Source organism: Trachemys scripta, chromosome 4 (assembly GCF_013100865.1).
Source record: "Trachemys scripta elegans isolate TJP31775 chromosome 4, CAS_Tse_1.0, whole genome shotgun sequence".
Taxonomy (NCBI): Eukaryota; Metazoa; Chordata; order Testudines; family Emydidae; genus Trachemys; species Trachemys scripta.
The window spans coordinates 72,145,907-72,171,302 of NC_048301.1; the positions used below are offsets into that span (position 1 = coordinate 72,145,907).

The following is a 25,396-nucleotide window of genomic DNA, read 5'->3' on the forward strand; positions in this document are numbered from 1 at the left end:
GTGGGTAGGTATACCCACGCTAGCTTTAATCTAGCTATCACAGGTAACAAAATGAAGATGCAGTCAGGCAGCTAGCTGGTAGTACCGCAAGCCTGCCAGGGACCTAGGTGTGTATGAGTTGGTAGTCCACACTGGGGTACACGTCTTCACTGCTGCTGTTAATGCACCAGCTAGTTTAAAGCTAGCATAGGTATGTCTACCTGTGCTACTGTTACACCCTAGATTGCAGTGAAGACGTACCCCAAGAAAAGAGCCCAGGTAGTAGCATCTGTAGAAATGGAACAGCCATCCCAAGAAGCATGTCAGGAACATTCCAGCCCTACATTCTATTTCCCAACAAGTTCCCCAAATCCTAAACCCAAACGTAGCTTGGCAATGACTTAGTCATGGGTAACTACTTTAATGACCCCATTAGTGCTATGTGAAAGTGGAGGCAATGCCTCCTCCTTGCTGGGGAACTTTTTCCTCCTTCCTCCTGAGAGACAAGTGTCCCAAATGACTGTTGCTGATAGATTAGAAGCTGCAAACAGGGAGCCCCTAATAGCCATTTCCAGTAACGTTTAAACAAGCACCAGCCACATCCTCCTCCTCCCCCCCCACTAACCCAGCAGAAATTGAGGAACAAAAACAGCACAGTCAATCCCCAAAGTCCCCCTTCCTAGGCAGGCAAAGTACATGATGCTTCTCTTCACTCATTGATGTTTGTTACCCCACAATAAATGTGTCTAAACCATTCAAACTAATTGTCTTCTAAGATGGTGGATACACACAAGCTAAATAATTACACATCAATAATAAACACAATTTAATCATTAATCATGACTGCCACTGTCATGCTCTCGTCCCCCTAACAACTCATTAAATAGGCAAATAGTCATCTCTTTATCTCAATTTATTACATAGTGAAGCCTGATTAAAAGATTGCCCACACAATTCTGATGGGATTGCTCACTCTGTAGTTCCTTGATAGCACGGAAGAGACTCGGTCTCACTGGGGGCAAATGCAATTGAAAGCACAAGTATTTTTCTGTTCTCTCATGGCAAGTTCTCTAGGACAATGGCTGGCAATGACCTAGGGAGCGGTAAGAAGCAGCTCCTGAATCAGGTTTCTTGCTCAGTGCTGAGTATCTGACTGATGGAAAGAGGCGGGTGGTGGGGGTGTAGTGAGTTCTTGGGAGATCAGAGACTACAGCTGTGTGTTCTGTCTGTAACATGGGTTCAGAAACTTTGGAGCTGGAACGAGAGGAAACTGAACAGTCTGTTCCTCCCTGTTAATTCTGTTTATGATGAGAATGGCTGGCCATACTTTCTATAGGATAGCACTTGTGGTGGGGAGGAAGGGGTGTTTTGTACACCGAACATGCTGGGGCATGATATTTCCCACCCTGCAATGTAAGACTTGTGGTGTCCTGGTCTGAGGGATTCTGCATTAAATGCCAGTGTCCCATGAGGCAGTCGTGGTTTGTTTTAGAAATTGCAGTGCCCTTTCCTAATTGAGTCTGTCCCCCACTCTGCAGGCCTGTCTGAGCAGTGGCATTTCAGTGAGGATGTGCTCAGAGATTCTGGGAATCTGGATTTTCTCTCCTAGGGAGAACAATTACCAGCTTGAATGTGTCTTTTCACAGAGGTGAAGCACAAACAGTTCTGACAAGAGGGGAAACATTTGAAAGGGATCTTAACCTCTTCAAGCATCCCTCAGGGAAACCCATCCTACCATCAAAGCGAGACATGTGCTGCAGGCGTTTCTTTATCAAATTATCTGACCTGACATTAAAAATAAGCCCTTCCCCGTCTTCAAAGTAAGATGTCAAGGAGCCATCAAGGCAACATCACTGTCACCTGTGTTTCTTGCAAACCAATTGATCTTTTAAATCTTCTGAAGCTTATGGCAGCTAGATTCCCCTTTTCCGTGTGACATTTGCAATGTCTGCCATGTAAAGACCTCTAGGCACTTAACTCTGAATCCTTTCAAGATGGTAGAATGTTCATAGTCTGTAGTTGGGGTTTACTTTTCTCTCCACTGACCCCTTGGCTGCTGAATCAAACCCCAGTTTTGAAAAGAGATTTTGTAATAGGAATGAGTATGGTTTAGGGAACTGCAACTCTCCTTACCACAGCACCTCACGTATGGGGAAGAAAACAGGTCTCTTAAAAGATCCACCCTTCAGAGCCCACTCAGCTTTGCCAGTGTTTCTTCATTAACATTGCACAAAGCCTAAAGTGTCTCTGCTTAGCATATATGGAACTAGATTTTCCACTTCCTACGTTTGTGAATGGGCATGGGAATTGTTACTGAAATGGTAAGAACTCTGGCAGGAGACGCATTGTGCCTGCTGTTGTACACTTCTTGGTATGCTTGAAAACATTACCCTAGATGGCTGTATGTCAAGAGTGACAGCTGTCTGCACTTGTATCTTTCTGCATTGGGCTAATGTTGTATGAAGTCAACTGTGCTAGCTCAGAACCATGCCCTGTTGGTAGCCTGGAACAGAGGAGGCTCACTGGGATTTTGGTTAGCTCCTGGGGTGCATCTGACCATTTACTGTGACCAGAGGTGATCCCAGGAACAAGACTGTCCTGTAAAACACCTGGCTTCCTGCACAAGCCAGATTGTGATATCAGTGTACTCTCCTCACCTGGCTTCTGTGGCCAGTGTTAATATTTAAACTGAATTTAATTAAACTGTTTCAGAGTTGTCTGTGTGAGAGGTATGCCTCTCCTTGGGAACTTCCAGATCACTGTGTGCAGCAGAATGGGCCAATCCATTTTCTCATAGACTCATAGATTTTAAGGTCAGAAGGGACCATTATGATCATCTAGTCTGACCTCCCGCATGATGCAGGCCACAAAGCCGTCTCAACCCCTTTCCCTTGACTCTGCTGTTGAAGTCCCCAAATCCTGTGGTTTAGAGACTTCAAGTAGCAGAGAATCCTCCAGCTAGCGACCCCTGCCCCATGCTGCGGAGGAAGGCGAAAAACCTCCAGGGCCTCTGCCAATCTACCCTGGAGGAAAATTCCTTCCCGACCCCAAATATGGCGATCAGTAGAACCCCGAGCATGTAGGCAAGATTGTCCAGTCAGACCCTCATTGGCCATTGATACCATTTACCAGCGATGGCACGCTGTTCATTTGACTAAAATCATGTTATCCCATTAAACCATTCCCTCCATAAACTTATCTAGCTTAATCTTAAAACCAGACAGGTCCTTCGCCTCCACCGTTTCCCTCGGAAGGCTGTTCCAATATTTTTCAGTGAAAGCTTCTTTGTCTGGACTTGTTAGAGAGACGCCACTGTCCTTCTCAGCTTTGGTGGATGTGTCCAGTGTTGCAGGCCACCTGGCTGTTGGTCTGCGCTATGTCTAGAACTAACAACAAAGGCTAGTGAGGTGTAGAACCCAGTGTCAGTAGTATGCTGAGCCCCGGTTGTAAATGTAGAGACTGGTGGGCAGCTCCAAAGGAGAGTTTCGTTGTCCATAAGCAACACACAGACTTATGGGATTTTACATGGGGGCCAAGGACCAAATTTTCACAGGTGTTTAGGCACCTAAAGATGCAAATAAATGCCTAGTGGGATTGACAAAGTGTCTAAGCACTTTTTCAGTGGGAGTCAGGCACCTATCCTACTTAGGTATCTAGTGGGATTTTCAAAATCCCTATCTGCATCTTTAGGCACATAGGACCTTTGTAAATGCGGCCCTAAGTTTCTAGCATCTTATAGGCCAAAGATGTGGTTTGTGGTTCTGAATAAGGGATTTACTCTTATGCCAAGCTCTGGAAGAACTTGAACTATTGCTTCTGTTAGATGTTCTTATTGGCTTCATTGATGTACAGCAAGGGAGAAGGCTGCTCCCCATCTCTGACACTTAAGCAGCAAGACTTGTATAAAGATGGTGAGAATATTACCAACTCATCCAGTGAGAGTCTGGAAATAGAGCAAATACCCTGCTCTTCAGTGAAGGAACATTAGAGTGCTCTAAAGACAAGCTCTGTGATGTTTCTTCCTGGGCCCCTCTCTGCACTCAGATATTGGGCTTGCATGGCTTGATTCACAAATGAGCAGTTGATTCCTCCACATGTCTGAGATGAATCGGACTGTCTGAGTGGATAAGACTGACGGGTGGTTAATTGTCATATGGAGGTGGCATGTAAGGAAAGTTTTTAACCAGACCTTTGTTAAAAGGCAGATGTTTCTTTTAAAACTCTCTCGTCATGTGCTGAGTGGGGGCGGGTAGAGACTGGGGGAGGGGGAGATGCTGAAAGCCTTTATCTTCATTTCTGCCATCACCTAGTGCTTATTACCCAGTGATAGACAGACGCAGGAAAGCTGCCAATCAAACCCACGTTCACTGCATTTCAATTGCCCTTCACTTCAGATTTCAGTATTGTGAAATCTACATCTTTGTAGAAAAAGGTCGTTTTGCTCATGGTGATGACAAGCCCAAGACTCTTGGGTACCTGCTCCAGTCACTTGTGATTCCACCAAACAAAGGAAGCTCCAGAAATCAGAACAATCTGTCAAGTGACTGGTGAGAACTGTTTCCTGGAAGAGTTGATCTGCTACTGTCCAGACTTAAGACTTGTAAACAGGGAATTGTCATCAAGTGGGTGTGTTTCTTGTGGGGGTCCCCTAGGGATCAGTTCTTGGGCCTATGCTATTTAACATTTTTATCAGTGACCTAGAAGAAGACATAAAATAATCACTGATAGTTTTCAGATTACACAAAAATTGGGGAAGGACAAGTCACTGATACAGAGCGATCTGGATTGCTTGGTAAGCTGGGCGCAAGCAAACTGTGTTTTAATACAACTAAATGGAAATATAAACATCTAGGAACAAAGAATGTAGGCCATGCTTACAGGACGGGGAACTCTACCCTGGGATGCAGTGACTCTGAAAAAGATTTTTGGGCTTATGGTGGATAATCAGCTAAACATGAGCTCCCAGTGCGATGCTGTAGCAGGATGGGCTAATGTAATCCCTGACTGCATAAATGGGAGTTATGAGTAGTTCACCTTGAATCGTCCCTTGAAATATGTGTTAACAACTTATGCTAAACAGTTCCACCTTGTATTTAGCAGTGACACTATGAGTTAGTTTCCTGGACCTGAAGAAGAGCTCTGTGTAAGACCAATAGCTTTTCTCTCTCACCAACAGAAGTTGGTCCAATAAAAGATATTGCCTCACCCATCTTGTCTCTCTAAGAGAAGAGAGGTTATTGTACCTCTGCATTTGGCACTGGTGTGATCACTGCTGGAACGCTGTGTCCAGTCTGGTGTCCACGATTCAAGAAGGATGTTGATTAATTTAAGAAGGTTCAGAGAAGATCCATGAGAATGATTAAAGGATTAGAAAACCTGCCTTATAGGATAGACTCCAGGAGCTCAATCTATTTATCTTAACAAAGACGAGGGTAAGGTGACTTGATTACTATATAAGTACCTACATGGGGAACAAATATTTGATAATGAGTTCTTTAATCTAGCGGAGAAAGTTATAACATGATCCAATGGCTGGACATTGACGCTAGACCAATTCAAACTGGAAATAAGGTGTAACTTTTTAACAGTGAGGGTAATTAACCACTGGAACACTTTACCAAGGATCGTGGTGGATTCTCCATAACTGGCAATGTTTAAATCAAGACTGGCTGTTTTCTTAAAGTTATGCTTTAGAAATTATTTTGGGGAAATTCTCTGGCCTGTGTTATGCGGGATGTTAGACTAGATGATCACAATAGCCCCTTCTGGCCTTGGAATCTACGAAAGAAGCTGAAGTGTTCTTAGGATATGTCTACACAGGGGAAAAAAACCTGCATCATGGCCGCAGCTGGCTCAGGTCAGCTGACTTGGGCTGTGGAGCTAAAAATTACTGTGTAGACGGTTGGGCTGGAGCCCGAGCTCTGAGACCCTGCCAGGGAGGACGGTCTCAGAGCTCAGGCTCCAGCCTGAGCCCAAACCCAGACATTTACATGGCAGTTTTTCAGCATGGAGCCCATGCTCGCAAGCCTGAGTCGGCTGACCTTTCCAGCCCCAGATTTTTTTTATCCCTGTGTGGATGTACCTTCATTGTCTCCAGGCTGCATCAGGGCTTAAGAGACAGCAGCACCTTCCTGGGTTAGTACTGTACTTGGTTTGGCAAAGCCAGCAGTGAGAGCAAGTCCCAGATGCTTTTCGTTGTGAAGAAACTCTGCTGAGTAATGGGAGAGGGAATTTTAGCTTTCTTCCTAAATTGTTCACCTTTCTGACTCCTCTTCTATTGGAGAGACCAATTGAAATAGTTGGAGCAGTGCTGTGTGGGCCATGGGTAATGAGGGGCACACATGGAAGTGTATTTCGCCCCCTCTCCCCTTTTACTGAGAGTCCAAGATTTGTTTTCTATTAATTGTCTTTATTGTAGGATGGTGCATGTATGTGTGAAATTTCTGGCTGGATTTGAGAGACAAAACTGAATGACATTGATTACATGTAACTAGATGTAATTTAATAATTACACTTCTCAATTACATAATTACTGTAAATGCAGGTAATTGCTTAATGGAAGCATGTAAATTGCAGAATAGACGTTAACATGGGGTGAACTGCTTTGTATCCTTTGAGAAGTGACCAGAACCCTTTTGCCCATGGACATCCATACACAGCAGACCCTTTCTAGATTTGGTGACTTTGCCCACTCCTCTCTGCCTATGGATGACATTTTCTAGTTTAGGCTAGCTGTGGCAGTAATACTCATCTATTGTATTAGCTTCTGCCAGGCTCTGTGTGTGTTTTTGTGTAGGGGGCTGCCATGTGGGTGAAGGGGCAGAGGGCTGCTTTCACCCTTTCTTGGAACAACAGAGGAGGTTCTGCTTTTTACCCTTGAGAGAGGGTCTGGCACCCCAGGACAAAAAAGCAAAGGGGGTAATGGACACCATTATCCTTTGGAAAGGGCCCTGGGCAGAACCAGAACGTCTTGAGGAAAATTTCAGGAAACATTTGTTAATGGCTTGCTATCGATCAGTGTTTGTAGCAATAGATACAACTGTGTCATAAAGCCAACAAACAGATATGCCATTTTTACTGAGGGGGAAATAGCATCTGTACAGTATGCCAGGCCTAGCAAAGAGTACAAGGTTAAGAACACTGGAAAGGTTTTTTATCCCGGGGTTGAGAGTGCAGCTGATAGGCAGGGCTTTGTGGACAGAAGTGCGCTCCCACTTTCATACACTCATTCACTCATAGGGGAGCACTGATCAGCGTTCATGTTGTGCTCCCCGTCAGTCCCTGGGCCAGTGACGCTAATAATCAAACCAGCGGACCGATTTCGGTGGTGAATCCTGGTCATCCCGAGGCATGTTTTGCATACACTAAGAAGACTCATTTATACAAAGTGGTGCATGGATTTGGGAAGGGAGACTGCTGTTTGTGGCATTACTGGGGGGCTTGTTAGGTTTCTCTTTGGGAGCCAAAGGGCATGTAAAGGCCCTCCTCAGAAGCCAGGAAAGGCTTGTGTCTTACTGCAGCTAGGCTGATACAGGAGTAGGTGTCCTGCGTGGTATGTCTGCTTCCTTTACTGGCTGTAGTATCTCTGTAGAAGAGAAACCCTTTTGTGACCGAGTCTTATAGGGCAATTACTGTAACCTAATCATGATCATTTCCGTTACTTCTCCCACCCTGCTGGTTCCATCACTGTGCCTTTTGTACAGAGACTTCAGTTTCCTTTTCTTCTCTCCTTGCTCAGGGGCCGCACCAGAGGAAGCTGCAGTTGCTTGCTCAAGGCAGGCTTGAAAGCAGCAGACCTAGGAGTATGGAGTTTAAACTTGCCGATCTGTCTCCCTTTCCCTTCCCCAGATATGGGCTGGCTGATGGGTATTAACTCTTGGGTGCAGGGTAGTTTTATTAGCATACTGAATGTCATTTACCGTCGTCATTCTCAGAGGAACCCTGTGCGTGTGGGGGGGATATAGAGGGAAAGCACTGGGCATTTATACAGTGATAGAAAATGTTCTCAATTCTGCTTTCCAAGCAGTCTGTGAGTGTTTCTGAAAGAGGCAGATAGAGAGGCCAAGGGGAGCACAATGGAGGGCTGTCAGTCGCTGGAGGCCTGTCATAACTGAATACACAATATAAAGCTCTGACTTCTCAGAAATCTCATCCTGGGCATATTTTCAGAGCTTTCACTGGAACCACAAACCAGGGCCTAGGACAGCTTATCTATATAAAGGGGACCAGCAGCCGCTTTTTCAGTGTCTTCCTCTTTGTTCGTCAGGATTGTTCTTGAATTTGCTCTTCGCCCTTGTTCTCACCTCTCTTTTATTTGTAGACAGAGCATAAGCCTTGCTCAGTGTGTTTTCAGACCATCTTTATTTTGCTGCCCTGAGCTTTCTGCTAGGATTTGATAAGATAGGAGTGAAGGGAGAATGGAAGAATCTAATAAGAAGCTTGGCCTGATCACCTTGCATGCCATTGTGCCAACGGGTGCCTAGCAAACTCCTAGCCATCTGCCAGGGCTGTTGGTCTGTCTGGCACAAATCAAAACCTGAATTGTCCAAGAAATTCCATCTTGTCTAATATGGCTGCTGCAGCATCCTGTGCAGACTTTCTGGAAGAACTTGGCTACAGTCTAATGTTTTCACCGTTAGTGCCAAGAATGCTCCAGCTAAACAAATTCCCTTAAATTCTGGGGTCTGCACTCTCCCTCATTTGGCTTGTCTTCCTTTCCATGACCAAATTCTTTTACCTTGGGCTTTTGTCTGTGTGCATGCCTGTGTGTCCATAGCACTAGGCCAGCTTGCATTTGAAGATAGTGGCATTGTATATGCAGGAATATGAAATCTCTGATTATTCCCAACCCCTCAAATACATTGTTGCTGTGTGGGTACTGTCTCTCTTCTCCTCCACCTCCCCAGGAGTTGAGTGCAATCCCACTGAGCTACTCCATTTTGATCTGCCAGGGTGATTCCTTTGTTCCCAAACTAGTGTGCTTAGAATTTTATTTTCTGGCCACATCTCTTGTAGATACAGGTTTCCAGGGCATTCTCTTAACCTAATGCTCTGGTCCATTGTCTGAGCTTTGTGGTAGGGCTTGCTGGAGTTGGAAATGGCACCTAGCTCCAGCAAGGGGGAATTTGAGTTTCTGGCTGCCTGTGTGGCAGTAGGTATGACCAGCCAGAACAGAACAGCTAGAGAGAGAAGAGAACTAAGCAGACAGCTATATTGAGCCTCTTTTCCCCCCTGCCAGCCAGAGATCAGAGTGAATTAAGAAATAGGAGGTGGTTTTCTAAGTTTCTCTTAGTGCTGAGGCTGTTCCATATCTAATAAAACGTGACTTACCAAAGAACCACCTCTGTGAGGTTACAACAACACTGCATACACAGGTGTCATTTTAAAGGGCCAGGACGGGCACATATGTGACTCAACAGCATAAGTCAGTCAGAAATAGATGTGGCAGGATTACATTTTTGTTGATAAATGTCGATCAACGTCCATGTCACCATATACACACAAATGATGAAAAAATATTTCCATTGATGATGATCTAAGTTTACAGATAGACAAAGTAAGAAAAATGCTGCTTGAGACCTTATTAGTTTGACTTAAGGATATTTACTCTGTATATTTAGACATGTGATGTTAATCTTCCTCCCCCCCCAATTTCATTCAACTGTGAAAATGTAAACGAATAAAAATCTTAAAAAAAAGCTTATGAATAAACATTGATATCATGCATGAAAATAATATTAAAAAATTGAATTCTGCCCAGCCTAGTCATCAAGTTCACCTGCATTTTAGCATAATGAGCACTGTGCTATTTATATAGCACCATAACTTTATATGGGGCTTGAGCGAGAGATTCTTTGCCCAGAAAAGCTTACACCTACCTGAGACAAACATGGCACATAAAATTAATAGGAAAGGCAAAGGGAAGGGAAGGTCATGGATTAATACAAAGGGATCATATGAGTTTGCCATTCTGTGACTGCTTGGAACGTATCTTTCTGTCCTGTCCTGTCCTGTCCTCTGATCTTTCCTTTGCGGGAGTGACTCCCCAAGGATCAGCTCAAATATTGGTTCTTGGATTTTTCATAAATATATGTCCCATTAATATGGGTAGATATTGCAGTCAAATAGTCCCTCCAGGGGTGGGAGGTAAGAGTGGAAAAGGGGAATACGCCCCACAAAAGCGGCTATTCATACAGGAACAAATTGATTCTGATGAGAGCCATTTAAAGGCCATAGCTTTTTGTTTCTTAGCATACATTTTCCTGCTTTCCAAATTGCATAGGAATTTGGGAGTCAATGACATGCACCTTGTGATGGTGTCAATAAATTAAGATAAATCTAAAATGAATAAATGAGAGTAGGTAGGAATAAATGAAACCTCCTTTGTGTTTGGGCAAATATTTGCTGTTAACGATCTTCCTTCCCCAGAAGGACTTTTTCTCCATTTCCTCTGCTCAGAGGTTTGTGACCTGTTGCCATTTCTGTAAATGTTGCTTCGTTACTTTGGTTTAGGAAACCACAGGCCTTTGTGCATTGGGCACTGAAAACATTTGTTGATTCATCTCCTATACTGTGATTTTTCAGATCATCTGTTAGGGAAAGCAAATATGTTTAGTTACTAATTGTTTCCTCCTTCCCCCCAGGGGCTGTGATTGGAGATGGACAGTCAGCTGTGGCCAGCAACATTGCCAATACCACCTACCGGCTCCAGTGGTGGGACTTCACCAAGTTTGACCTGCCTGAAATCAGCAATGGTAAGCTGGGAAGGGAACTAATGCCTCCTTGCAGGTCCCCTCACCCATCGAGCCCCATTAGCACCAGAAATTCTAGGAATTCCCAAAGGTCCAGTCCAGCACACTGGATTTCCTGATGTGATTGTCACTTTAACTGGAGCCATTAAATAGGCTTGCTGGAATCATGTAGGGTGCTCTTACCACTCTGTTTTGCCCACATACACCTTGTTGACTGCATCTAGGGTTCTTTGCGTGGATCAGTTTCTGTGGGTATCTCCTCAAATCAGCGAACATTCTCATGAGTGCAGGAGAGCTGCATGGAGTGGAAGGGCTGACTGGGTGGTATGCTGGTAGCACCCAGCTGGGTTAGAGTTTGGCGTAAGTACTTGGTCTCTTGCATACCATACATGATTGGAATTGTAACTGTAGCTTCCAATGACCCTTGGGATTTATGGTGTTTGGGATCTCGAAGAGAGCCACATCCACTGTCTGGCTGGAGGTGGAGGATGAAAACATTATCACTGGACTTTTCTCTCCCCTCTTTTTCCCTCCCCTCTCCCCCGCCAAGCCACCCTCCTTACCCATGAAACAACTGAGATGTAGATCTGTTTTTCTCAACCTTTTTGATATCAGAGATCAGTTGCTGCCTTCCTAAACTATGTCAGGGAGATCTTAGGGGCGAGCGCCAGTCCATGGACTGGTCATTGAGAAACACTGTTGTAGTGTATTTCTGTGCAGCAGAGTGCAGCCTTCAGTGACTCGATGTTGCTTGGAGGGGCATGGATTCTGTTTTAAGGAGCCCTCTTCTTTCACAGATAAGTATGTGGAGCCTATCCCAGGAATAAAGGCAGCTACTGTATATATAGAGATAAGAGTGCTGGTGGTCCCGTGCTTAGAGGGAGTGTTGCCCTGCTTCCTTTTCTCTGTCTCTCTTGCCCCTCCCATAGAAATCCATAGGATGGTGTTTCAAGGATTACACCCCTGCTGGAAATGAGAGGCCCATTTCCAAAAGTTGCTTCTTAATTTTGCATGGAAAAAGGTAATTACATGGAATCTTGTTTGTCTAAGGGGCATTGTATCTCTTGGGGAGTAGCAGGTAGCATCTTCTCAGGCGTTGTGAGCACGGTACCAGATGTCAGTGATTGGATTAATTTGTAGTACTAATCAGTTTTTTAACCTGAGGAGCAGACCTGTGCCCAAGGGCAAGTCTCTGCCTTGTTGACCACAAGACGTATTCCCTCTCTAGTCAGAGACCCTGGCACAAGGATAAAGCTGCGATCAGAGAGGAGGAAACGCTGCTGGTTTAAAATCCTCTGGGCTTCTCCACATGCTTTTAATGGATTTGAAAAGTGTTTCAGCTGCTAATAACTCTTCTGGGCTCATCTGGTTGCCCTGGAGCAGGCTGCTGTTAAAATTTTTGTGCAGGGTGTTTGTTTATAATTTATGGAGTCCCATAGAAAGGCAGAACCATCTGCTCCTCGAGGCATCAATATTTCAAACTCCTCCCTCTCCCCTGCTAGGACACTTCCATTCAGAGATCATTTATAACTAGCAGATTATTGGACTTGAATATTTCTGTCTTCTGTTGCCATCGTGCCCTTCCTCTCTCTGTCTGTCTGCAGCCTCGGTCCCTGCTGCAAGCCTGTGTTGTGCCCATCTGGCTCTCTACTCTGTGCCTGGCCAGAGCCTGTCTCCAGGCCTGCTTGCCTATATTTATTTTAATTTTAAAATGTTTAGGTATTTTGTTCTCCCTTTCCTTCCAACTCCTCACTCACTGCACCCAGCTCTGGCACTTTACAGAATGGTTTGCAACATCTTACAGAAATGGTTTGCAACATGTGGTTCATGGACCCCTGCTCTTGTTGGTTCAGTGGCCAGAATTACTCCAGGGCTGCACTTGAAACCTGAGACCTTATACTGAAGCACAGAGGAAAGAGAACACCACTGGGAATCAGTAACTCCTGAGCTATGATTGTCTGTTACTGAACCCTGATGTGTAGGGCCCTAGCAAATTCACAGTCTATTTTGGTCAATTTAACGGTCCTAGGATTTTAAAAATCATAAATTTCATGATTTCAGCCATTTAAATCTGAAATTTCACAGTGTTGTAATTGTAGGGATCCTGACCCAAAAAGGAGTTGGGGGTGGGGGTCACAAGGTTATTGGGGGGAGGGGGGGTTGCTGTACTGCTACTCTTACTTCTGTGCTGCTGCTGGCGGCGGCACTGCCTTCACAGCTGGACAGCTGGAGAGTGGCGGCTGCTGGCCGGGGGCCCAGCTCTGAAGGCAGAGTACGGATGTCGTGGTATGGTATTGCCAATTTTACTTCTGCGCTGCTGCCTGCAGAGCTGGGCCCTCAGTCAGCAGCCGCCACTCTCTGGCCACCCAGCTCTGAAGGCAGCAACGCAGAAGTAAGGGTGGCATGGTATGGTATTGTCACCCTTACTTCTGGGCTGCTGCTGGCAGGGTGCTGCCTTCAAAGCTGGGCACCTGGCCAACAGCCACTGCTCTCTAGCCACCCAGCTCTGAAAGCAGCGCAGAAGGGTGGCAGTACCGTGACACACATACACACACATACCCCAAAATAATCTTGCGACCCCTCTGCAATTCCCTTTTGGGTCAGGATCCCAAATTTGAGAAACGCTGGTCTACCCTGTGCAAAGAAATGTAAAGTCATGTTAATGGGGACTACAGGAACAGAAATCAAAATGGAAGAAGAGAAACTGCAGAAGGTGGACAATTTTACATATCTTGGAAGTACCATCAGCCAATATGGTACCATTTCCGAGGAAATAAGAAGAATCTGGAAGGCAAACGCTGCATTTGGAAGACCCAAAAACATCTGGCAACTCAAAAACATCTCCCTCAAGACAAAACTGAACGTGTACAAAGCAATTGTTATCGCCATCACAACGTATAGCAGTGAGACATGGCAACTTACCAAGAAAGATACGCAAAATCTGGATACATTTCATTACAAACGTCTGAGAAGGATATTGGGAATAACATATGGAGATAGGAAGATGAATGAAGAAGTCAGAAAAATTATTGGACAAGGCACCCTCTCATAAATAATCTGCAAAAGAAGACCCCAGTGGCTGGGACATGTGCTGAGAATGGAAAAAGAACCCTTACCAAATACCACCCTCGAATGGAAGCCAGAAAACGCAAGAAGAAAGAGAGGAAGACTATGAATAACATGGAAACGGACAGTTCTGAACGACATCAAGCACCTCAATGTGAAATGGGAAGGTTTGGAGAGAAGGGTAGTTGACAGGCTAGGATGGCAAATGTGGGTAGACCAATGTGCAGAAAAGCATGGGATGGTCTAAGGTCTCCCCTGTGAAATCTGTATAGTATTGGGTAAAAGCACACAAGACCAGATTTCATGGTGGGGAGACCAGATTTCATGGTCCGTGATGCATTTTTCATGGCCTTGCATTTGGAAGGGCCCTACTGATGTGACCCTGAGCCGTTCCTTTCCCCTCACTTTCACTTCTTTGCCAAGGTCCTGATTAATCTCACACGTTACACCAATTGAACCAAAATCAGCTTGCAAACTGTACCTCTGTGGGACATACTTCTATATCGCTTGAAGCCCTCTATACTGGGTTAGCTTGTACCTGTAAATTTTCTGACAGAGGCTAAAGCAATATGAGGAGGGATTAAATTGAAGTAAGCATGTCCACACAGGGTTTTGGTCTTTTTAACTTTGCCTTTGTCTACATGCAAGCCTGCACCATATTCATTAGAGGTGTGTTTTTCAACTGGTGTTAGTGAAACTGATGAAAGTTTGTATGCAGATACTTGTATTTTGGTTTGAATGGCTTGGTTCAGTTTAAGTTAATTTTTGGGGTGTTTTTTTGCAGGATTAAGCTAAACCAAAAAGACCATTTTAAACCCATATAAGAGTGTCTATATACAGACTTACACTGGTTTCCCTAAGACTATGTCTACACTAGAGAGCTGACAGCAGCACAGCTGTACTGATGTAGCTGTGCTGCTGTAAGATCTCCCACTTAGCCAGTCTATGCCAATGGGAGAGAGTTCTCCCATCGACATAATTAAACTATCCCTAGTGAGCAGTGGTAGCTACATCAGCGGGAGAAGCTCTCTCCTCTCACCCTCCACCCCCCGACATAGGGCTCTCCGCACTGGTGCTTATGTTGGTGTAACTTACGTCGCTCTAGGGTGTGTGTTTACACTCCTGAGCGACATGAGTTTTGCTGACAGAAGTGGTAGTGTAGACATCACCTAAATCAGTTTAGTTGAACTGGTGTGCCTTGATGTAGACAGGCTTACCTCCTCCTTCTGCTGTGTTTCTGTATTTCTAGTGCATCAGGCCTGCCTGTAATGGAATGGCCTGTAGCCTAATTACATTGAACTGTGATCTTGTTAGTACTTGAATGGGACACCTTCAAGGAATATCCAGATGTTGCAGAGGTAGTGATAAGGCATTCTGTAGCAGTGTTCTTTTCTTTGTGTCAGTACTGAACCAGTGCCCTGTCATGGTGCTGGGGATATTGTGCTATTGGAGATGCCATCTTTCACGTGAGAGGTGAATCTGGAAGAGGATGTCATTAACAAAATGCGGTTAGATAAAACGTTCTTCATCCAACTGTTTCCTAATGCATAGGCAGCTATCCTAACACTTAAGGCATGGAATTCATGGGACGACGCCATGAAGCTTAATGCCAGGGGAAAAGAGGTTGTCTCTGGACAAGTTTATGCTAAGAAATTGAATCCCTGAGAATGTGACTCAGTGTGGCCCTGTTTTATAGCTTCACTCCTGATCAATTCCCATCGCTACCTGAGAAGCCATGGTTTGAGGTGAAACTTGTCCATTTGCAAGAAGATGTTGATGTGTCTAAATAAATCAAAGCAAAAGTGGTTTGGGATTTAAGGCTGACACAACGATACATCCCAAATTTGGGATTGCGATCAAAAGGAAGGTGATGTGGCCAACAGCCATCTCGAAGCAGCACTTCCTGCCACAAATAAAGGAGGGGAAGATGAGTTTGAAATGAGGGTGTGTCTTTCATTGAAGTGGACACTTTTGCGCTGGGGGTGGCAATGGTCTTGTTGATTAGTTACATTATTTGTGACCTCAATTGTGTGACAGGAGCACCCTGTCAGAGAATCAAGCCAGGCTCCGAGTTGATATGATTCAGAATTCATCTCAACAGCAGGTCTTACTGAAAGCTGAGGGTGGGTGTGGGAGATAATGTGTGAGAGAGAGACAGACACATTCTTTTAAGACGCCTCGGACACTGCAGAGATGGGCACCCTATAACCAGCTAGAGTAAAGACTGTAAAATCCTATCTCGTTCCCTACTGATTTGTCTTTTTTCCATTTTACGAATAAGCTTTTATTTCTTCTCTCCCTCCCCCTGACCTTTGTTTTTAAAGTGTCCCAAAATAAACATTATTTTTTGTTTTCCTTGTGGCAGAGCCATGATTGTTAAGGTTAAGATTTTGTCATGGATATTTTTAGCAAAAGTCACAGACAGGTCATGGGTAATAAACAAAAATTAATGGAAGCCCTCAACTTGTCCATGACTTTTACTATAAATAACCAGGGGGAAGAGGGGCTGACTGCTTGGGGGAATTGACAGCCCCAGCCCCAGTCTTGGCCTCTGGAGTGGGGGAGGACAGCTTCAGCCTGTCTACTGGCTGACAGGGAGGGGAGTAGAATGACAGCTCTGGTTGCTGGGGGCGGGGGGGGGGGGCAGCTCCGGCTGCAGCTGCTGACAGCTCTGGCCGTGATGGTGGGGACAGCTCCAGCCCTGGCTGCAGTCAGCTGTGCCCATTTGGCGGGGAGAGGGGGTGTGTGTATAGCTCCGGCCCTGGATAGCTCTGGCTGTGGGGGAGAGGGATGACAGCTCTGGCAGCTGCAGGGGGAGACCACTCTAGCCCCTGCTGCTGGCAGCTCTAGCTGCAGCTGCTGTGGTGGGGGCTGAAGCTCAAGAAGTCACGGAGGTCTGTTAACACCACAGTCTGTGGCCTCCGTGACTAAAACATATCCTTAATGATAGTCACCATGTCAGCAGTGGACTGGGAAGTTGGTTTGGTGGCAGAAGCAGAGCCAACACTGCCCATTTGTTGTTTTCTCCTAGTGAGTGTTGCTTATTTTTTCTCAGCAACAAGGTAATGATGTACAGTAAATTGATTAGAAAATTTTGAATACTCCTCTTCAGATTATATAAATTAAAGTAGGTGAAACTTTGAGCATAAATCTCTTGCTCATCACCCTTTTAAATTTAGTCTTTCTTCTTATGCTTCTGAGTGCTCAATATTTTGATTTCTAACTACCTTGGGCAAACTGGTCTTGTTCCACCTCACTTAGTCACAAGCCAGAAATCCATTCTCCTATATAACATTGGCCATGTCTCAAGATGGGAGACAATCAGTACCCACTGATTTGTAAGTCCTCTCCCACACCAGTGTGCGGCATGAGAAATTATAATAAATAAAGTCTATGAGAAACAATATATAGCCCATGAAGCAGCCCATGAGGAAGATGAACACTGAGGGCGGCTGGGAATGGGCTGAGTATTCTGGCTACTACTATTACCTGTGATACCCATAGCAAACAGAACACTTCTCTTGCTGGCATTCCAAGCCTTCCTTGGTTCTGAGCATAATTGTGCTGTAGGTGTAATGTACTCCAAGTTGGCACAACGGCTTAATTTGTTGTCTGATGTCTCTTTTGATCTGTTCTGTCAGCCCAGTGGCTGCATTAACAATGTGAAAGAAAACAGGAGATGAAAGGGCAGCCTTGTCACGATGATTTTTACTGAAATAGCAAACTTTTTTCTAAAATCATCTGTACTGGCTATTCCTATAGAGCAGGTCCCAAAGAGTAACTACCTAGAATCTTGTAAGGTGTATGGAGAGCTCCACCCACCATAACTTGGAAAGTCCTGAAATCCCTGTTCTTTGAGAGTAACTGCTTGTACCAACAACCTGCTGATGGTTGCTGAGATCCCCACTTCTTAAGTCAAGACTTTTTCCTTCCTGGCAACCTGGCATCTCTCAACCCTGAATGGCAGTGCTACCTCTGCCCTGACCATATGTAAACTGGGCAAGAGAAGCACCTTCACAAAGTCAGTGTGAATAAGATCTGAAAAGATTGAAATGCAGGATGCTCTCCATGTACAGTACAGCTGGCATCTGCGATGTTCTCATATTCCAGGCGCACATCAAGTTGGGTAGATGGCTCACTTCTGGCAGGGAAGCTAACAATCTGTCTTGCTAAGAGGGCTTCACTATATGCAGCAAATTTAAAAAGGAACAATGCTCTGCAGATGTCTCTTCAGATACTCCATATAATGTGTGCTGCTGCTTTGTGTCTACTCCCTTGCCCTGCTCTCCTCTTATGGACTGATACAACTACCAGGCTCACACTTTACTTTCTAATAACACCTCAAATTGGCACTATCTCAGGCTAGTTTGTAAATTGCCATTTCTTTTCTTCCTGCAAACTTCTGAATTTTGCAAAGCATTCCAGATGGAATGATCTCTAGCCATTCTGTTCTGTACTGTATCCACTCGTGCATCTTTAGACTGTAAGCTCCCTGGAATTGGTGTTTTGTCCTCTTTTGCGCAACTGTATATATTTTGTAGTGTCTTGTACACTTATGGAGCTTTTTTACAGAAGCAGACCTCTATAGTTAGTTACGGTTGTTGACCAGTTTCTATTGGAACCCCTTGTTTTCAGTATCATCATATTCTGACACTTTCACTTTTATGGGATGAAACTCCTAGATTCCAAGGGCAAAAGTGACTGTTGTGATCATCTATTCTAGGTTGTCCTCCTATATAACACAAGCCATAGAACTTTCCCAAAATAATTCCTACAGCAGAGCTTTTTAAAAAAAAAAAAAAAAAAAAAAAAAAATCCAATCTTGATTTAAAAATTGTCAGTGTGGAAAATCCACCATCCCCTTGGTAAACTGTTCCAATGGTTAATTACTCTCATCATTAAAAATTAACACCGTATTTCCAGTCTGAATTTGTCTAGCTTCAGCTTCCAGCCATTGGATCGTGTTATACCAGGGGTAGGCAACCTATGACACGGGCGCCGAAGGCGGCACACGAGCTGATTTTCAGTGGCACTCACACTGCCTGGGTCCTGGCCACTGGTCCGGGGGCTCTGCATTTTAATTTAATTTTAAATGAAGCTTCTTAAACATTTTAAAAACCTTATTTACTTTACATACAACAATAGTTTAGTTATATATTATAGACATAGAAAGAGACCTTCTAAAAATGCTAAAATGTATTACTGGCACGCGAAATCTTAAATTAGAGTGAATAAATGAAGACTCGGCACACCGCTTCTGAAAGGTAGCCGACCCCTGTTGTTGTATCTTCCTCTGCTAGACTGAAGAGCCAAATATTTGTCCCCAGGTTTATACTTATAGACTGTGATTGTCACCCCTGAACTTTCTCTTTGTTAAGCTAAACTCACCATACTTGGTGTCATCCAAGGTTGAGCAAAATGGTTCAGCCGTTTTAAGTACAAGAAGAGTATTTTTTGTGGGGAGTGAAATTAATTTGTCTATTATTAATTCTTGTAGCTATTTTTGATCAGTTTTTTAGATGAAATAGCAGGAGTTGAAATTTGAAATTGGGCAGGGACCAGCCTTCAGAAAAAATACCTTAGGAACAGAGAAAATTGAGCTTGATTTGAGTTTGGGCCTTTCAGAATTACATAGCATGCATGCCCAGCAGATTTCTTTTTACTAAACTCATTGGTTGTCCAGCTGAGGAAGCATTTGGTGCACCTATGTGTAGTTGTAGCCAAATATATTGAGTCCTCCTGCAGACTATGTAAGATCTGAAGGGGTTGTGGGAAGGCCCCTGTGCACTTGGTAAATTGAGGCAGTACTCCATGGGTGCCTTCAGCTAAGGAGTGGAACAGTATGTTCCATTGCTTTTTATAAAAACCGTTCCACAACATGGAGTTTAAACACACTAATATTGCAAATGCTTTGTAATCCACTGAGTTTCAAAGTCCTGGAAAGTGAAGGTGGTTCTTAATTTTCTTTGTAAAAAGAGCCTATGTAATTCTGGCCCAGACTTTATTGAGAATATTGCACAGTTAAACCCTCAGAAATCCCGAAGTGCTAATGTTTAAGCTGCATGGGTAAACTTCTCTCTGCCCCTTGAGTATGCATTATAATAATCTGTTATTATTTTAGTGCCTAGAGCCATCAACCAAAATATACAAGACAGACAAATGGTTATGGTGGGAGACTATACAGGCACAGTGGAGGGGAAGTGAGTAGCACAAATTTACACATCAAGTCAGGAGCAGAACCCTGGTCTAGTGCAGTGTCTTGTCCACTGGACCATGCTGCCTCATCGATCTCGGACTGTTTCTCAAATACAATAGCATACAATGCATTTTTTCTGTTTTATTTTTTGCTTTGGAGTAGTTGAATGATGGGTTGGAGATGAGGTGTTTGGACTGGCCAGAGGAGAATGCTCTGACAGCGAAAATTGCCCTTTCTTGCTAGCCATATCTAGGGTGGATTTGGCATGCTCACACCAAAAGTGGGCTTTCTTATCTGGCGTGAGGAGTGTTTACCCTTTATCTCCTGTTTACTGGAGCAAGTAAAGGGAATATAGCTTTAGGCTGGCAACTCTATTGAACTCTGAGCTCTTTTAAGATGTCTGTGTGTTTGACTCCTGGTTTGCCATATGTATTCTAATTACCCTAAAATAATGATTCTTAGATTTTCAGCATACACTACAGATTAACAGGCAGATTCTCATTGACATCTCTCTTCAGAATCCATTGTCTGGGTCCCCTACTCGTCTCCCATTCATGAACACAAAAATCATTGTGGCAACTACAGCAGTTGCTAACATGGGAAAAATATCAGGAGAGTAGCTAAAGACAATAAATATTTTAATGCCTTTTTAGCAGCTGGAAACAAGAACCCTGTGAACAGCCACCTCTCTGTGGACCTCAAGTGTTCAAAGGTCCACAGTTCTAAACTCCTGTTCTAAACTACGCCATCTTTAGCAAAGTGTGGTCTAAGGATGAAGAAAGTGGTTTGATAGCATGTAATCGTCCTTGGTTCTCTGCTTAAGGCTGAAGATTCCTCAAAATGTCTGTTCTCCATTTTGGAATAGATTATATTCCAGTAGGGCTGTAAATACTGTGGGACCTTTTTAAGGAGACCAAACATCTGTAGCCCTTTTACATGGAAGATCCCTATCTCTGGCACTAGGCTTGAGCCTCAGTTCTTCCCAACTGCAACTTTACTTCTTTAACCCCTGTTCCTTTCTTGCCTTTTCCTTTGCAGCTTCTGTGAATGTGCTTGTTCAGAACTGCAAGATTTACAATGATGCTAGCTGCGATATCTCTGCAGATGGGCAGCTCCTGGCAGCCTTCATTCCCAGCAGTCAGCGGGGCTTTCCTGATGAAGGCATACTGGCTGTGTATTCTCTGGCACCTCACAACCTGGGCGAGATGCTATACACAAAAAGATTTGGTAAGAATGCATCAGGGGGGTAGAATGGGAGAGATCTCAGAACTGTTATTTCAGGAGCATACTCTTGGCATTGAAATGCCCTGATCTGAAGATCACAATGAAGTAGCATGTCACTGCTCTACGGAAGATCACATAATTGATGATCTGACCAGGCAATGATGTGGCACTGCTGTGGTGAAGCTCCAGTTGCTGAAATCCTGGCTAGTTGCTAATGGGAGGGCACGGCTGTGAGGAATCTCCTAGCAGAGTTCTAACTGGCATTGGTAGGGCTCTCCTAGTTCAGTGGACACTGCAGCGTGAGCTCATTACATAGTGGATTATTAAGGCACATGAGGGAGTAGACAATTAATGAGGACAAGGGCCAGTGGCTCTGCAATCCCTCAGGGGAAATGTCACCTGTTATGTTCTATCCCCAGGCCCCAATGCCATTTCCGTGAGCCTGTCTCCAATGGGCAGGTACGTGATGGTGGGACTGGCTTCCCGGCGCATCCTACTGCACCCTTCCACAGAACACATGGTGGCTCAGGTCTTCAGGCTGCAGCAGCCACATGGTGGAGAAACATCCATGAGGGTGAGTATTCGTCTGCTCATACAGCACTTTGTTTCTGTGTTGATGTCTCGTTTAGCTGGCTCTGTGGCTCAATGCTGTGGTTGCTGGCTTATGAGGCTAAGGGTCAAAAGTTCCCATCCCATTGAGTGATTAAAAATCTACTAGGTACTTGCATACCACAGTGATGGACCTAAATGGAACAGAATTGTGAAAGTTTACTATGGCTTGAAGCCTGACATCAACCATGCAGCAGTTTTTCTGTCTGTAGCATGCCCCATACTTGGAGCATCCCAGATATGAACATTACTACTGCCGGGTCAGCATGTGTGGCAGCCATGGTTTGCTTATAAATATCTTGCACCCAGCCTGGGGTGTTAGAATTGGTTTCACTAAGGAGTTGAAGGAGTCTCTCTGCTGGGGTATTGGGATTATTTGTCAACTGTATTTGAAAAGTGCCTAACGTCTACCTGGAGAGCAGCCACCAGTGATTGGGAAAGGACGAGAGTTCAGTTTAGTATCCCGTCTGAAGGCTGAGCATGGTGCTTACCACATCAGTGCAATGCTTATACCAAATAAATGCACTCTTGTTGCACTCTGAATGGATGTTTGCTATCTAACTTAACACAAGTGCTTGAGCTGGTGTGGATGAGCTGTGTCAACCCTATAAGTCTGATATTTGTAGAGTCCGTTTATCTCCTCCCAAAACAATGGGCAAATTTAACAAAATGGGCACAGTGATCCCATCAATCACCACTGAAATGTAACCACTTCTACTGTAAAACATGGCAGCTGTTCAGTAGCGGTGCTACATAACATTTAAGGTAGGCAGTGAGGATGAAAACCATGCCTAGTTGAAACTGCAGAAGGAATGCTAAGGAGGCAGAATGATGTAATAATTAGAATTTAAATCTGGACGGGATACTGGAGTTAATTCCTATACACTTGAGGACAGTGTCATGGCATTTTCCATTACCACAGGAGCACCACACTGCATCTTTACATCTCTGAAATATGCCTACGGCTAATGTATGTCCTTTTTTTTTTATCAGTAATTACCAAGTAGGTGTCCCAAATAGTGAACTGTGGCTGCGAAGCAGTGTGGATTAGTGGGTATGCCTGACTGGCTAAGGTTTTGAACCTTTTCATTTTGAATGGTGGTAGCTTTACACAGTGGAATAGCTTCCATAATGCTGTTCTGTGACCAATGCTACAAAGCCACAAATAGCGTTTTCCTCTGAATGTTATCTCTGATTTTAGCAGTGCTTTCCCAGAGTGTGAGAGTTGCTCTGAGACGTCCCTCTGTAAGAATGCAGGGGAGACACTCCGCCTCTCTATTGGGATAAATTGCTTGGTTCTGCTTCATAACTCTGTGGTCAGTCTCCAAACTGCAGAGAGAGGGACATCCCAGCACAGATCATCTAATGGTCAGCTGCGGTAGAGGCCTGAATATGGATGTGATAAGCAGCAGTGTCTAGCGTGATGACTGCACTTCTCACTAGTACTAAAATGTTTTCCATCTTCAGCTGTTTGAGGATCCCTCTGACCTACCCAAGTTTCACTGCCATAGATGGGTGTGTCACTTCCCAGGGTCCTCTTGTACCACACCATAAAAGTTAAAGGTGGAATAGTCCTCTTAGTTCACATCTCATCCATTCCTACAAGGAGCCAGGCCAGGATTGTTCCTTAAAGCCTATTCTCTAGATAGGCTATAAAATCCCAATAGATGGGGCTTCCCTCCCTTTCTGTGGGGACTGTTCCTCAGCCGACTAATTCTGACTTTTAAGAAATATTGCCTAATAGTCAATCTGTTTTCCTCTTCAGTTCCATTCCTCCAATTTGTATCCCCTTGAACTAGTTTTAAACACGTCTTCTCCCTCCTTGGTGTTTACACCCTTCAAGTACTTGTAGACACTTATTTTCTCCTGCTCTTAGTCATTGTTTAGTAAAGCAATAAATTGTTATTCCCTTAATCTTTCCTTGTAACTTAATCCTCCAGCCTCATACTTACTTTTCTTGCTCTTCTGAATTCTCTCCACATGTCAATGTCTTTCTAGTATTTGAGTTTATGTAATGTGCTAGGTGTGGTCTCACAAGAACCATATAAAGGTAATATTTCCTCCTTTCTCTTGGATGTTAGGCTTAGTAGATACAATCCAAAATTGACATCGTTCTGTTTTTTGTTGGTTTTTTTGTTTTTTGTTTTTTTGCCACTCTACTGCATTGCAAAGTTCTGTCCTATTTGCTGTTCACTCTCAGCATTACTGCTCCCCAGTTCTCTTCCTCCATCTGAATAGCTCTGTGTTGGATTATTTTCCCCAGATGGATTAGCTGCATTTATCCAGGTTGAATTTCATTTTATTTTCTGCCTGTATTTTTAACCTCTAGGGCCTTTTTGTGGGTTTTTTTCCCCTACACTGGTGTTTGCTTCTCCTTTCAGTTTAACAGAAGCTGCTAATTTCACTAATAATCTGTTTTTTCCATTTCCCAGATCATTAATGAAGATGTTAAGTGTAGCAGGACCTAACCCCATTCTCTGTGGCCCCACTAAATGCCTCTTTGCTGACCTTGACTGTTAATCATAATCCTTCAGTCTTTCAGTTAGTTTTCAGTCAATACGAGTGTCCATGTCCTGACCAATTTGAATGAATTTTGCAAGCAAGATTTCATGTGGCAGTATGACACATGCTGCACTACACTTGAGCAGTGCTGCATTTATTGCCTTCTGCCCTGCACTTTCTTTGTAATCAGTCCAAGATATAAAAAATAAATGGGAGGCACAATAAAACTGCCATTTCTTTTTTTAAATGTTTATCTCATCATCTAGTTTTACGAATTGTTGACTCATTTTTACAAGTTATCTTTGGGATTTGCAATAAGGCTATTATATTGCTCTGTACCTGCTTCTGAGAGCATGTAAAATAAAACCACGGCCTCAATTAAGATGTTTTATAATAGTCATAGCACACTCGGTGCTGACTAGTGGCTGCTGTATTCATATTCGGTTGGGTAAAAGATTGTTGGCAGCTTGGCAAGTCTGTAATAGAAAAAGTATTTTTTAAATAAGCACCCATTGAAGCTTCTATTCTTTGCTTTGTAATTTAAAACAAGTACATTACAGATAAAGAATCAGTAATCATCCATATTGCCAGTGTGCTGACAGAGTTTGTGACAAAGGAAATACTGCTTAACATTTACTTTTATTCTGTTTAAAAATCACAGCCATGCTCTATAAACCGATGCCCTGGGCACATGTTCTAATTTTACATTATTTTAACTCCTGAGAGCAAAGTCCAAGAGAAACAGCACTCCAAATTCTATTGAATCCCTCAGAAAGCTCTCCCATCACCTTATGCAGATACTCTCCACCCTGACACAGGAAAAGCCTGGGAGAACAAATAAGCCTTGCAACTTGACCTGAAGGTAATCAGATTCCAGCTTTTGTAAGCTAACAGGGGAATAGAATTCTACAGTTCTGCCCCTCTCGATTACAACAGAAGCAACAAGCCTTCATCCCTCTCACAATTAAGCTGGGGTGTTAGTTCTGTTGCCTCAGATGATCTCAACAGCCACAGTATCAAATGGGAGGAGAGGAGACTAACATTATCAGGATCCAACTCGTTAATAGGA

At 44.0% G+C, this 25,396-nt stretch overlaps 1 protein-coding gene across 2 annotated transcripts in view; it reads left to right on the forward strand.

Annotated features, from left to right (window-relative positions):
• Positions 1 to 25,396, forward strand: part of AMBRA1 (autophagy and beclin 1 regulator 1) — a 198,125-nt gene that overhangs the window by 113,356 nt on the left and 59,373 nt on the right. For both annotated transcript variants that reach the window (XM_034769548.1, XM_034769549.1), the window contains exons 12-14: positions 10,623 to 10,733; positions 21,031 to 21,219; positions 21,636 to 21,790. In XM_034769548.1, coding sequence (XP_034625439.1) covers positions 10,623 to 10,733; positions 21,031 to 21,219; positions 21,636 to 21,790 — 455 coding nt within the window. The remainder of the gene's footprint in view (positions 1 to 10,622; positions 10,734 to 21,030; positions 21,220 to 21,635; positions 21,791 to 25,396) is intronic.